At 43.7% G+C, this 14,134-nt stretch overlaps 1 protein-coding gene across 1 annotated transcript; it reads left to right on the top strand.

Annotated features, from left to right (window-relative positions):
* The first annotated feature begins 3,870 nt into the window (after positions 1 to 3,870).
* prph2lb (peripherin 2-like b) lies at positions 3,871 to 10,628 on the top strand. Its single transcript, XM_046293172.1, has 4 exons — positions 3,871 to 4,070; positions 4,541 to 5,374; positions 6,791 to 7,037; positions 8,594 to 10,628. The coding sequence occupies exons 2-4, from the start codon at positions 4,797 to 4,799 to the stop codon at positions 8,837 to 8,839; spliced, it is 1,071 nt and encodes a 356-aa protein (XP_046149128.1). The 5' UTR covers positions 3,871 to 4,070; positions 4,541 to 4,796; the 3' UTR covers positions 8,840 to 10,628.
* Positions 10,629 to 14,134: the final 3,506 nt, after the last annotated feature.

Below are 14,134 nucleotides of genomic sequence, written 5' to 3'. Positions count from 1 at the left end.
TATTCTGTGTTACAGCATTCAATCCACATAATGCACAAATAAAAATATTGAAATTGAAAACCATGATTATTTTTTAAAAAATGTTTTAACTGAAACCAAACCAACCTCAAAAAGCACTATTGACTAATATTGTTTCTATGCAGTAGGCGATCCCTGTTGTAGTGACCATAACACAACACCTAGCAACCTCGTCAAGGGGTTCCAACCTCTTGGTGTAACGGTAAAGGTGTTGGCTTGACAGTTGCCGGACACCAGGAATGAGTCCCGATCAAGGAAACCTCTCAAAATCCGTTACAATATCAACAGGTATGCTTGATAATCTGTATGTTTGATCAGCATATTCTCTTTAATTGACCGTAGAGAAACGGTCAACACAAAACCCGGAATGTAGTGATTCTGCAAGGTTATTAGGAATTCCAAATAACCGCCTAGCCCCTGCTCCACTGGACATCGTGCAGACCTGAAAGGATATGAGAATAGAAGAGGAATTCATCAAGTCTATCAGAGAGCAAGGTGGTGCCAGGTGGTGCCAGGGAGCGTCGAAACACGTCAGCATCATACACTTGTAATCGACATTTCATTGGACGGCTGCTATGACTTTTGCTTTGAAGGTCATTTGAAGGTCATTTGAAGGGTATTTGAAGGGTATTTGAAGGTCATTTGAAGGGTATTTGAAGGGTATTTGAAGGGTATTTGAAGGTCATTTGAAGGGTATTTGAAGGGTATTTGAAGGGTATTTGAAGGGTATTTGAAGGTCATTTGAAGGTCATTTGAAGGGTATTTGAAGGGTATTTGAAGGGTAACAAGATAAGGACTTCATGACACATTCATAAACAGAGTATTTCAATGATGCAACAGGTACCTTCCAAATTGTGTTAGAAAACTTGGTATTACTTTATTTGATGGGTACGAAATAAAAAATTCAAAAACACGCTAATAAGCAGAGCATTAATTATGCTTACGCTAACAGATACCTTTCATATTACGGGTTACCGAACACTTCAGAGATGCGGCTCACCTGCAGGGCATAGCCCCAGTTCTCTGAGACAGTGTCAAACTTGGAGGTGAAGGCACAACACCACCTGTTGGTTCAGGAAGGCATTGAAAGACCTGCATAAAAAAATATTGTTTTCTATTGTGAAAATGCCTACATATATTTAAATACAGAAAGCAATTCAAAATGCCTACATATATTTAAATACAGAAAGCAATTCAAAATGGCTCCCGGTAGTAATGTTTTATTATAGTCAATATAATTTGTAATTGTAAAAATTATCTTGCTGCTTTTCATCTACAACTAGTTTGAACCAATTAATCAGAAGTGATTTCATCTCTGCATTCAGGGAATCTCTCTGAGGTTTCCAAGAGCAACAGTCTGTAAGGGCAGACACATCTAATTAAATCTAATCATGATGCCAGTTCAAGAAGTCATGACCTCAGTCAAGAATCAATTTATAACCGTACTAGTGGTTAGACAGTTAATCAGTGTACAGGGAGGATGTAAGCTTTTAGTGGCTGTCTGTTCTCGTCCATTAAAATCTACATGACACAAACTGTACTCCATGTCAAACAATCACTTATAATACTGTGATTGACTTTTTATAGACAGCTTCCTTGGGTCATAACAAAACAAGCTCATTAGTCTCTCATTGTTGTCTTGTGTAGACTAGATGACCACATTGTTCACCCTGTAAAGATGAAGGATGGGATCCTGGGTAATTGGCATGATTTAAGGATGTTGTTATTGTACCCACAGATTAACAGAGTGAGTAGACACAGAGTGGATACATACACCTTATCCAAATACATTTAAACTCAGTTTTTCACAATTCCTGACATTTAATCCTAGTAAATATTCCCTGGTTTAGGTCAGTTAGGATCACCACTTTATTTTAAGAATGTGAAATGTCAGAATAATAGTAGAGAGAATGATTTATTTCAGGTTTTATTTCTTTCATAATATTCCCAGTGGGTCAGAAGTTTACATACACTCAATTAGTGTTTGGAGGCATTGCCTTTGAATTGTTTAACTTGGGTCAAACCTTTCGGGTAGCCTTCCACAAGCTTCCCACAATAAATTGGGTGAATTTTGGCCCATTCCTCCTGACAGAGCTGGTGTAACTTAGTCAGGTTTGTAGCCACCATGCTCGCACACACTTTTTCAGTTCTGCACACAAATGTTCTATAGGATGGAGGTCAGGGCTTTGTGATGGCCACTCCAATACCTTGACTGTGTTGTCCTTAAGCTATTTTGGAAGTATGCTTGGGGTCATTGTCCATTTGCGACCAAGCTTTAACTTCCTGGCTGATGTCTTGAGATGTTGCTTCAATATATCCACATAATTTTCCTACCTCATGATGCCATCTGTTTTGTGAAGTGCAACAGTCCCTCCTGCAGCAAAGCGCCCACACAACATGATGCTGCCACCCCCGTGCTTCACGGTTGGGATGGTGTTCTTCGGCTTGCAAGCCTCCCCCTTTTTCCTCCAAACATAACGATGGTCATTATGGCCAAACAGTCAAATGTTTGTTTCATCAGACCAGAGGACATTTCTCCAAAAAAGTAGAATCTTTGTCCCCATGTGTAGTTGCAAACCATAGTCTGGCATTTTTATGGTGGTTTTGGAGCAGTTGCTTCTTCCTTGCTGAGTGGCCTTTCAGGTTATGTCGATATAGGACTCGTTTTACTGTGGATATAGATACTTTTGTACCTGTTTCCTCCAGCATCTTCTCAAGGTCCTTTGCAGTTGTTCTGGGATTGATTTGCACTTTTCGGACCAAAATACGTTTATCTCTAGGAGACAGAATGTGTCTCCTTCCATTGCAGTATGACGGCTGTGTGGTCCCATGGTATTTATACTTGCGTACTATTGTTTGTACAAATGGATCTGGTACCTTCAGGCATTTGGAAATTGCTCCCAAGGATGAATCAGACTTGAGGTCTACAATTTATTTTCTGAGGTCTTGGCTGATTTCTTTTGATTTCCCCATGATGTCAATCTTAGAGGCAATGACTTTGAAGGTAGGCCTTGAAATACATCCACAGGTACACCTTCAATTGACTCAAATTATGTCAGTTAGCCTATCAGAAGCTTCTAAAGCCATGACATCATTTTCTGGTATTTTCCAAGCTGTTTAAGGGCAAAGTCATCTTCTGCATGTCATCTTCTGACCCACTGGAATTGTGATACAGTGAATTATAAGTGAAATAATCTGTCTGTAAATACTGTATACTGTATTTATTTACTTATTTTGCTCCTTTGCACCCCGGTAATTCTACTTGCACATTCATCTTCTGCACATCTATAACGCCAGTGCTATATCATAATTACCTCGCCACTATGGCCTATTTTATTGCCTTACCTCCCTTATCTTACCTCATTTGCACACACTGTATATATACTTGTTTCTTTTTTTCTACTGTATTATTGACTGTATGTTTGTTTATTCCATGTGTAAACTTTGTGTTGTTGTATGTGTCGAACTGCTTGGCCAGGTCGCAGTTGTAAATTAGAACTTGTTCTCAACCAGCCTACCTGGTTAAGTAAAGTTGAAAAAATGTAAACAAAATAAAACACAAGACATTGGTGGGACGTCAAAAAGCCATTTCAAAATGCAACACTGGCTAAAATGATTAGGGGTGAGTCATTGAAAAGGTTTGACCATGGTCAATGGTGGATAAGTAAGAAGGGTTTTTGCTTTGCATGGGATAAGTATCCCCCATAAACACAAACACTTAAGAGGGCAGGAACAGGAGAAGAAAAACACCACCAAGTGCTGCATGTTGATTGGTCCAGGTGGTTGGAAGTGGGGACTGTTAAGATTACGGGGTAAACTAATGTTAAGGGGATTAACAGTTGTGGCTAGGAGATGTCAGGGTAGGGAAATGTATGCCACTCTTCTTCTCTTCAGCCTCGGGCTCCATCTTACTCGTCCATGTCGAGATAGACCTCCTTACCTTCTCTGAGGATGACATTTGGCAAAAGGGAATATCGAAGGCACCGAAATACAGAAAGATGGTCCCAAAGCCTTCGGTTGACAATGTGAATGCTGCAGATATAGAGCTACAGGTAAAGGCCTAAGTAAATGTGTTTGTTGACTTGGTAACTGTAGAGGTTGTGCGTAGATATTGTTGCTGGGGTTGAATGGGTTATGAAGTTGTTATAACTTGCTTATATTTTCCCCGGGGATTTGTCATTGGTCTTATTGAATAAGTAAAACTAAAGCCTCCCACAGCACTAGCACTAGTTACTAAAACAGCACAGTGATTATAATGCATAACCATCACGTGACAATCCCTATGCTTAGTTCTACTATATTTCCAAAGTATTCAAATATAATGTATTGCTTCTCCAATAACAATGGGGTCAAAGTAGCATGGGGTCAAAAGGTGAAATGCTATTACCAAACTTGAACAGAAGTGTTCCTTTCAATCATATTTAGTATTGGATTCCATATTAATGTTATTAGGTCTGTTAGTGATACGATGGTGATGTGAAACATAATTGCTGTTGTTTTTTTATATTTTTGTTGCTCTCAGGACGTGCTGTCTTTCGTGGCTATAAGGCCACCGGCCAAAAGTACAGAAATACCTCAGCTAAGCTGCTTATGAGGTCCTCCAGAAAATAGCTTGGCACCTGTCTACATCCCCCATCCATCCCTCTTCCCCATTGGTCCACAGCCCTTACCCTTTCTAAAATTCACCTCTCCCTTCTGTCCTCCAAACCACTGTACCACTGGACCTATTTGTCTCTTCTGGATGAGAAGGACAGACTTTCACAGGATACGTAGACAAAATGGCGGTCTTAAAGGTGACGTTCACCAAGACCACTCGGGGCAAGCTAGCCCTGGTGTTGTGGGTCCTCAACTGGATCTCTGTGTTAACGGGCATCATCCTCTTCAGCCTGGGCCTCTTCCTGAAGGTGGAGATCCAGAAACGGAAGGAGCTGATGTCCGCTGATGTCCACTCAGTGCCCAACATGCTCATCGCCACGGGCCTGGTGGCCTGTGTCATCAACTTCCTGGGCGGCAAGATCTGCTACGATTGCGTTGACACCACCAAGTTCCTGCGATGGAAGTTGCTGATGCTACCGTACATCGTGTGCACCTTCCTCTTTACCTTCTGCATCCTGGTGGGTGCGCTCATGTGCTACAGCATGAGGAACGAACTGGAGGAGTCCCTATTTCTGGGATTGCGTAACGCCATGCTCTACTACAAGGACACAGGCACGCCGGGACGATGTTATCTCAAGCGCACAGTGGATTTGCTGCAAATCCAATTCCAGTGTTGCGGAAACGCCGGATTCCGCGATTGGTTCCATGTCCAATGGATCAACAACCGCTGGTTGGACATGACCCACAGTGAAGTAAGAGAGTAAGTACAAAGGAGTACAGTACAGTACCCACCCACACCACCCTCTACCCAGCTTTGGTCCTGTCTGGCCCCTCTACCCAGCTCTGGTCCTGTCTGGCCCCTCTACTCAGCTCTGGTCCTCTCTGGCCCCTCTACCCAACTCTGGTCTTGTCTGGCCCCTCTACCCAGCTCTGGTCCTGTCTGGCCCCTCTACCCAGCTTTGGTCCTGTCTGGCCCCTCTACCCAGCTCTGGTCCTGTCTGGCCCCTCTACTCAGCTCTGGTCCTCTCTGGCCCCTCTACCCAACTCTGGTCTTGTCTGGCCCCTCTACCCAGCTCTGGTCCTCTCTGGCCCCTCTACCCAACTCTGGTCCTGTCTGGCCCCTCTACTCAGCTCTGGTCCTCTCTGGCCCCTCTACCCAACTATGGTCCTGTCTGGCCCCTCTACCCAGCTCTGGTCCTGTCTGACCCCTCTACCCAGACATCAGTGCTAGAGTCTACCCAGCCATTAGGGCCACAGTCTAGCCAACTGACAGGGCCATAGTCTACCCAGCTGAGAGGGCCAGAGTTGAAGGTACTTGATCAATCCAATTGAACCTGTGAATAACCCCAACAAAATGTGCCTTTCAAGACTGTGACAAAATACATAAATACTAAATACATACTAACACATAACAATACTGGAAGCAGATGCTGCGAGCTGCCAACACCAGTCCTCCTCATTAAGCTGCCCAGTCAAACTATTAAGTAGCAACACTGTATCGACTGAAAAAGGTGAGGTCAAAGGTTACGAGAGAGTCTTATCCAGTAGGAGTCAAGAGTTCACTGTGACAGGAAATTACCATACGTGGCAGGTTGAATAATTTATCTTTCAATATTTGGTCTTGTTTTTTGTGGGTTTATTTTTTACTGTATCAAAGTGACTTATACAAACAGATTCATAGCCCAGGTAAAAAATGTCAATAGTGATGGAAGTCCAGTATTAAATTGATCTACCTTTTCCATATGGCTAATCTATCTAATGTGTACCTCCTGAGTAAATGCTTAAGTTAACCTAACCTTAAAGGGACAATTGTCATTTTGGCGATGAAGCCCTTTTTTCCTCTTACCCAGATTCAGATGAACTCATGGATACCATTTGTATGGCTCTGTGTGCAGTTTTAAATGAGCTGAATGTAGTTTCTGGAGCCATTGCTACCAGCTAGCATGCATTAGCTGTCTGGTTTGGGAAGGGGCACTGTAAGATGGACAGTTTTCTTAATCTATTCCTTCATGATGCAGAAGTTGGGGTGAAATGGATGAGAAAAAGTCAAACATTTGTCATCAGTAAAGTCATAGGTCTATGTCTGTGTCTGTGCTTTGATTCTGTAGCAAGACAGATTTATGCCAAAATACAACTAAGCACAATGGCTTAAAAGATCTCACTCTCTCTCCTGCAGCCGTCTGAGGAGTAATGTGGAGGGAAAGTTCCTGATGGACAGAGTGCCTTTTAGCTGCTGTAACACATTCTCTCCACGACCCTGCATCCAGACACAGGTCACCAACAACTCCGCCCACTACAACTATGACTGGAAGACGGAGGAGCGCAACCTGTGGACGAGGGGCTGCCGCCAGGTCCTGCTGGATCATTACACCAACATCATGCAGTCCATCGGCTTTATTGTGCTCATCATCTGGTTGTTTGAGGTTGGCTTTACATTAACAAAGCTCCATTCTTATCCTGTACTTTGAATAGGTCACTATTGTCACTATTGTCACTACAGTCACTATTAACTTGGACATGACATGGTACGTGATGGTGGTAATATTAATAACTATGGGGTAGTGTTGAATAGAACCCAGAGTAGCCAAGGGAAGTAGTAGGTAGGGATGAAGAGGACCCACGGTTGTAGAAAAAGAGTACTTGATTTATCGCAAATTAAGGATTTTCGGGAAACATGGCTTGGGTTGAAAACAGTCCGGTCCATCGCAGTAACATTCAGGATACTAAAAAACCCTGAAAAAATTACGATGAAGGTGAGTCTTAAGCTCAGCCCCTAAGGTTCCTACTGCAGCTAGGACTAGGGCCTAAATGCTGCACAGTATCATTAGGGATTAATTTTCCAACTCTAAACAGAGTTTAACTCTCCCCCTTACTGGGAATAAAGGGAGTCTACCAGGACAGCTAAAATCAACTGTCTGTACATACAGGTCACAACAAACAAACTGATATGGAGCACATTGTAAAATGGTATTCGACCTCAATTTGAGAGAAAATGACAGAATTTATAACTTCGGCCAAAACCTCAGCCATAACAATTAACTAATGAGAATGTACATTTAATTCATTGAACTTTACTTTGTTAATAGAAAACATGATTTACGTTAATTAACTGCATTCATTAGTTTAAATTACCATATTTAGTTAAGTACACTTTAGTTTAAAAGACAGAGCTAAATCAAATATAATATGATTAGAACTACTACTCAGGGAGACTGGGCACATGGGTGAACTACGGGCTAATTATCTAACTCCCCACATATGGCTTAAACCTGAGCAATCAACTCGGTAGCAAAAAAATGAAGGTCAGGCACACCTAAACTGGTGGATAGCTATGCTATGGAATGGACTAGTGCACTTTATGTAAACCACACATGTATATACTTTAGCATTTTAGATAATATTAACTTCATGAAATATATGTTTTTAAAGACCTTTTTAAAATGTCGATGAGACCGGTCTATAAGGCTGCCTCATCACAGGTAGTTTGAGGAGAATGTCAAGAATGAGGTGATTGCTGTCATCATATGCCATATTGGCTTTATGACAACTGTGGGTGTGGAGATGGGATGCACCTAGTTCCTGCACATAATCATGACAGGAACAGACAAAGCTTCAGGTGGACAGACAGACATTCCAGTCCAGTGACCAAACTACGGCAGAGGAGTTTGGCCCCGAGGGCAAGACAATTGGTGTACCCAGTCTCCAGGGAGGTGCCACTCTCCCAAGACCAATTTGTCCAGTGGCTGAACACCTTTAGAAGGGGACAGCAACGAAAGACAGTACGGCCTCCGAGAAGCACAGGAACAGTACCCTCACTGGGGCCATGGGAGAAGTCTGTGGTCAAAGAGATATCTACGGTGTAATTCAACTTCCATTTACCTCCAAGTGGCTGATCGTTTCTTTCTGTCTCTCTGGTAGTGTAGCGCTACAAGGTAGTAACAAGGTAGAGTGACATCTAATCCCTTTTCTCTCCCAACAGCTATGGGTGCTGACGGGCGTGCGGTATCTCCAGACAGCTATGGAGAACCTTCTACGGCAGGGTGACCCCGACCTGGAGTCTGACGGCTGGCTCCTGGAGAACAGCATTGCCCAGACGGCCCGCTCTAACTTCAAAATCATCAAGAACCTAGGCAAGTGCTACCAGGTGGACGATGATCCTAACATCGATGTGCCCAGCACCGCTCAGCAAGAGGTGTCCACTTGCCAGATCCCTGTGGCTAGATAGCATAGCGCAGCATCCCTGGGCCAGGACTGAGGCACGCAAACGGGCATCAAGTCCCATTGTCATTAGGTGTAAGCCTTTTGGATGGCAGACCTGTCTCCAGATTACAACGTGCGACAGCTGTGAATTGAGGGATCAAAAGGTGAACGTGGCAAGTGTAGCAGGGCACCACAAAGACACACAAACAGGATCAAGGACAGCCTATGCAGAGCGTGCTCTAAAGAATTACCTGCTTTGTCACATGATTCTACAACACCTGCATCATCTTAACAGTGTAAGAATATGAACTGGCTGCAACTTTGTCATTGTGCCATACTTAAGTCATTAAACTGAAAGGGGAGCAGGGCAAAGTTGAAACGGGGTTGAACTCGTGTACAACCCAGTACTACAACCCCATAGACATAACGGGACATGGAACAGTCTGAGTGAAAGATGATGTCATAATGAGCCATATATGTCATGGGCAACAATTATGCCAACAAGGCAGTGGAGGCTGCTGACGGGAGGACAGCTCATAATAATGGCCGGAAAGGAGCTAATGGAATGGCATCAAACATGTATTTGAATACCATTCCACCTATTCCGCGCCAGCCATTACCACGAGCCCATCCACGCCCAAATAAGATGCCACCAACCTCCTGTGCAAGAAAGTGATAGACATAAACTGTTTAACAAATTGTATAAAGGGAAATGGAAACAGCAAACTTGAATTGCCTTCTACAGTTTCTTCAACTCAGTCTCCCATATGTAACTTTCTTTGTATTATGGGTTACTTAAGCAATAAGGCCCAAGGGGGTGTGATATATAGCCAATATACCACGGCTAAGGGCTGTTCTTGGGCATGACGCAACGTGCTAGGAAACAGCCCATAGCCATGGGAATATTGGACATATATCACAAACCCGAGGTGCCTTATTGCTATTATAAACTGGTTACCAGCGTAATTAGAGCAGTAAAAATAAAAGTTATGTCATACCCATGGTATACAGTCTGATATAGCATGGCTGTCAGCCAATCAGCATTCAGGGCTCGACCCACCCAGTTTATAATATAGAATAGATGTATGGGATATAGAACTGTAAGGCAGATGGTTCAAATAGAGCTGGAAGAGGAGGGCCAGTCCCTTGCATATATTTCTGATGAAAAGGTGACATGGACAAACTGGACTCTTTCAGGAAGATGATATTCCACAGATGATTTCCTTTAACGTGTTTTATTGAGCCACACTCCCACAACCGTTTTAAATGACTTTAAACTGGTCGGACATCTAGACTGGTCGGACATAGCCTGAACGGTTTCTGCTGTCTTTTTGACTGACTATGACTATAGGCAACGCATTTATCTTTCTCTTGTGCCTCTGCCCACACAAGATATTAAGGGCAGCCTTAATAAAACACAAGAGTTTTAACACAACTTGAGAATATTTGATCCCATGTTTTCTTTTGCAGGGACCTTTCATAACTGAGAAATAACCAAGTAAACACAACTCATTTGCTTAGGAATGTGTTGTCAGGTTATCAGGCTCACACCATCAATGAGATTTGGACAGGTTCATTGTCTAGAAATGTGAAAATTCAGTAATTATGTCATGGTAGTGGACAGTTAAGTTGAATAGAAAACATGAGCTGGCACACACCCAGTGAAAATTGTTTTATGTAGAGGTGATGACTAACTGTCACGTTCTGACCTTAGCTCTTTTGTTATGTCTTTGTTTTAGTATGGTCAGGGCGTGAGTTGGGTGGGTTGTCTATGTTTGTTTTTCTATGAGTTGGTATTTCTGTGTTTGGCCTGGTATGGTTCTCAATCAGAAGCAGCTGTCAATCGTTGTCCCTGATTGAAAACCATACTTAGGCCGCCTGTTTTCACCCTTGATTTGTGGGTGATTCTTTTCTGTGTCTGTGTGTTCCCCACGGAACTGTTTCGGTTTTTGTTATTTCACATTGATATTTTGTATTTTTCTGTGTTCTATTAAAAGAATCATGAACATTTACCACGCTGCGCATTGGTCCTCCGATCATTCCTACTACTCCTCGTCAGAGGAGGAAGAGGACCGTTAAAGAATCACCCACCAACCAAGGACCAAGCAGCGTGGTAACGGGCAGCAGCAGAAATCTCTGGACTCATGGACATGGGAGGAGATTCTGGACAGCAAGGGACCCTGGGCACAGGCTGGGGAATATCGCCGCCCCAAGGCAGAGCTGGACGCAGCGAAAGCTGAGAGGCGGCGATATGAGGAGGCAGCACGGCAGCGCGGCTGGGACGAGAGGCAGCCCCAAAAATGTATTTGGGGGGGCACTCGGGGAGTGTGGCTAAGTCAGGTCGGAGACCTGCACCCCAACTCCCCGTGCTTACCGTGGAGAGAGGTGGACCGGGCAGGCACCGTGTTATGCTGTGAGGCGCACGGTGTCCCCGGTGCGCAGGCATAGCCCGGTGCGTTACAGTGCAGTGCCTCGTATCGGCCGGGCTAGAGTGGGCATCAAGCCAGGTGCCATGAAGCCGGGTCAGCGCATCTGGTCTCCAGTGCATCTCCTCGGGCCGGGTACATGGCACCAGCCCTACGCATGGTGTTCCCGGTTCGCAGCACAGCCCAGTGGGGTCTATTCCACCTCGCTGCACTGGCCTGGCTACGGGGAGTATCCAGCCAGGTAGGGTTGGGCAGGCTCGGTGCTCGAGACCTCTAGTGCGCCTCCACAGTCCGGTCTATCTGGTGCCTCCTCCACGCACCAGGCCTCCGGTAGTAGCAGCCCCCCGCACCAGGCTGTCTCTCCGTCTCCTCCCTACAGGTGATCCCGCCTGCTCAGCGCTGTCAGAGTCTCCCGTCTGTCCTGAGCTGCCGGAGTCTCCCATCTGTCCTGAGCTGCCGGAGTCTCCCATCTGTGCTGAGCTGCCAGAGTCTCCAGTCTGTCCTGAGCTGCCGGAGTCTCCAGTCTGTGCTGAGCTGCCGGAGTCTCCCATCTGTGCTGAGCTGCCGGAGTCTCCCATCTGTCCTGAGCTGCCGGAGTCTCCCATCTGTGCTGAGCTGCCGGAGTCTCCAGTCTGTCCTGAGCTGCCGGAGTCGCCCGTCTGTCTGTTCTATTAAAAGTATCATGAACACTTACCATGCTGAGCATTGGTCCTCCGATCCTTCCTACTACTCCTCGTCAGAGGAGGAAGGAGACCGTTTTCTTCTTCAGGATGAAGGCACAGAGATGCCAAAACATTGGTGATTTACTCTATGAATTACTGGGAGTTCATATATAGACTGTGCGACTCTCTTTATTATTATAGCTTATGGTTAAGTGACAACAACTCTGTAAACACTTACTTTAATTTTCATGTTTCAGCCTTCAAGGAACCTATGTTTTTCAGGAGCCTAAATCAAGAGAATTAAATGGGAGAAAGCTGCTTTTCAATAGTACTATCAATCAGAAAAACGGCACTGTGTTCCAGCAACATTGTACCCAGGACTAATGAACGTATACAGAATACAAAAAGGTTAGCTGTGCAGAAATAATGTGGTGTTTCCACAGTGCAGGTTTAATATAATCTGGTCCTCGGTGAGAATCTATGCGTCTCCCCCTGAGTACTGCTCTAGAGCAGAGTTTCCCAAACTCGGTCCTGGGGCCCCTCTGGGTGCACGTTTTAGTTTCTGCACTACACAACTGATTAAAAATAACCAACTCTTCGTCAAGCTTTGATTATTTGAATCCACTGTGTCGTGCTAGTGCAGAAGATTGGGGAAACGTTACTCTTGGAGGTGAATCACTGAGCAAAAGGCCTAAACAAGATAAATGTTTTAAACAGTTTTAAAACTGTTCAGATCTGGCTTAAATCATTTTAATCCATTGGTATACCTTTATTGATACCAGCGAAAACAAAACTATTTTATATTTCCACCAGGAAATAATGAAGCCTATTTTTATTTAAAACATTTTTTACAATGTCTATTTAAATAGACAGACATTTCTTAAGAGGTTGGGTGCAACACTGAAAAATTGCAATAAAGACATTGGTTACTTTGTGTTTGTTTATTGATCTGTGTCACGATCCTGGTAAAGAGGAGACCAAACCGCAGCGTGATTAGAATACATACTTTTTAATGAATGACGAAGAACACTTAAACTGTATAAAACAACAAACCGACCGCTATATAATACTAGTGCAGACACATGCAACTAGACATAGACATAAACAATAACCCACAAAATACCCCCAAAAAGATGGCTGCCTAAATATGGTTCCCAATCAGAGACAACGATAAACAGCTGCCTCTAATTGAGAACCAATCTAGGCAACCATAGACATACATAAACACCTAGATAGTACACCACTCCATAAACCTACAAAAGCCCTAGACAGTACTAAAACACATACATCACCCATGTTACACCCTGACCTGACCAAAACAATAAAGAAAACAAAGAATACTAAGGTCAGGGCGTGACAATCTGGAAATGACCAAAATAGAATATAAATGAAGATAAGCTCTTAACAGTTTCATTTCCCGATATCATACCTATGGACAAATTCTTCGAAGTTAAGGAGAATGTTTTCAAAATCACCTGGCCTGACCACTTTAATAGAAACCACGTTCTCCACTCTCACAGCCTTGCTAGAAACGGGAGTCTCTGGTTGTTTAGGAACTGCTGTACAGATCATGTCTGACTCCTGTTTAGTAACAACAGGCCATAATCCCTCCATTAACAGGATTACACCACATTTCACCTACAATCCATCACAGGACTTCACATCCAATTAAGAACCTGACAAATAGCACTGATGTAGAGTAGGCCCAACCGAAGCAGAAATCCAGACATACCATCAGAGACACACTTTTAGTTCAGATATGCAATTTTGATGCAGCCATCAGACCAGTGCTGTAACTGTTATTTTGGATGCAGTATTTAAGTATAACTGCTATATAAGCACAGTTGAACTGCAGTTAACTGTGTGGTGTCCTTCTGTAGCTCAGTTGGTAGAGCATGGCGCTTGTAACGCCAGGGTAGTGGGTTCAATCCCCGGGACCACCCATACGTAGAATGTATGCACACATGACTGTAAGTCGCTTTGGATAAAAGCGTCTGCTAAATGGCAAAAAAAAAAGCGTCTGCTAAATGGCATATATTATATATTATTATTATTAAACTGCAAAATTACGGCACAGTAGACAAGATACTGCAGTTACAAAAGTTACGTGTTTTTTTGGACGCTATTTTGCAAAGGAGATCATATGCACAGTATTGTAAATGGTGGTTGTTCACACAGAGTGGAAAGAAGGATGAGGTACTGGCTTTGTGTTCACCCACACACCACATATAC

Source organism: Oncorhynchus gorbuscha, linkage group LG12 (genome assembly GCF_021184085.1).
Source record: "Oncorhynchus gorbuscha isolate QuinsamMale2020 ecotype Even-year linkage group LG12, OgorEven_v1.0, whole genome shotgun sequence".
NCBI classification, from domain to species: Eukaryota; Metazoa; Chordata; class Actinopteri; order Salmoniformes; family Salmonidae; genus Oncorhynchus; species Oncorhynchus gorbuscha.
This window is presented reverse-complemented; position numbering and strand designations above follow the sequence as displayed.

Coding starts and splice junctions, on each gene's coding strand:
- prph2lb (XM_046293172.1), top strand. CDS start 4,797: ATGGCGGTCTTAAAGGTGACGTTCACCAAGACCACTCGGGGCAAGCTA. Junction 5,375..6,790: donor ACCCACAGTGAAGTAAGAGA/GTAAGTACAAAG, acceptor TCTCTCCTGCAG/CCGTCTGAGGAGTAATGTGG. Junction 7,038..8,593: donor TCATCATCTGGTTGTTTGAG/GTTGGCTTTACA, acceptor CTCTCCCAACAG/CTATGGGTGCTGACGGGCGT.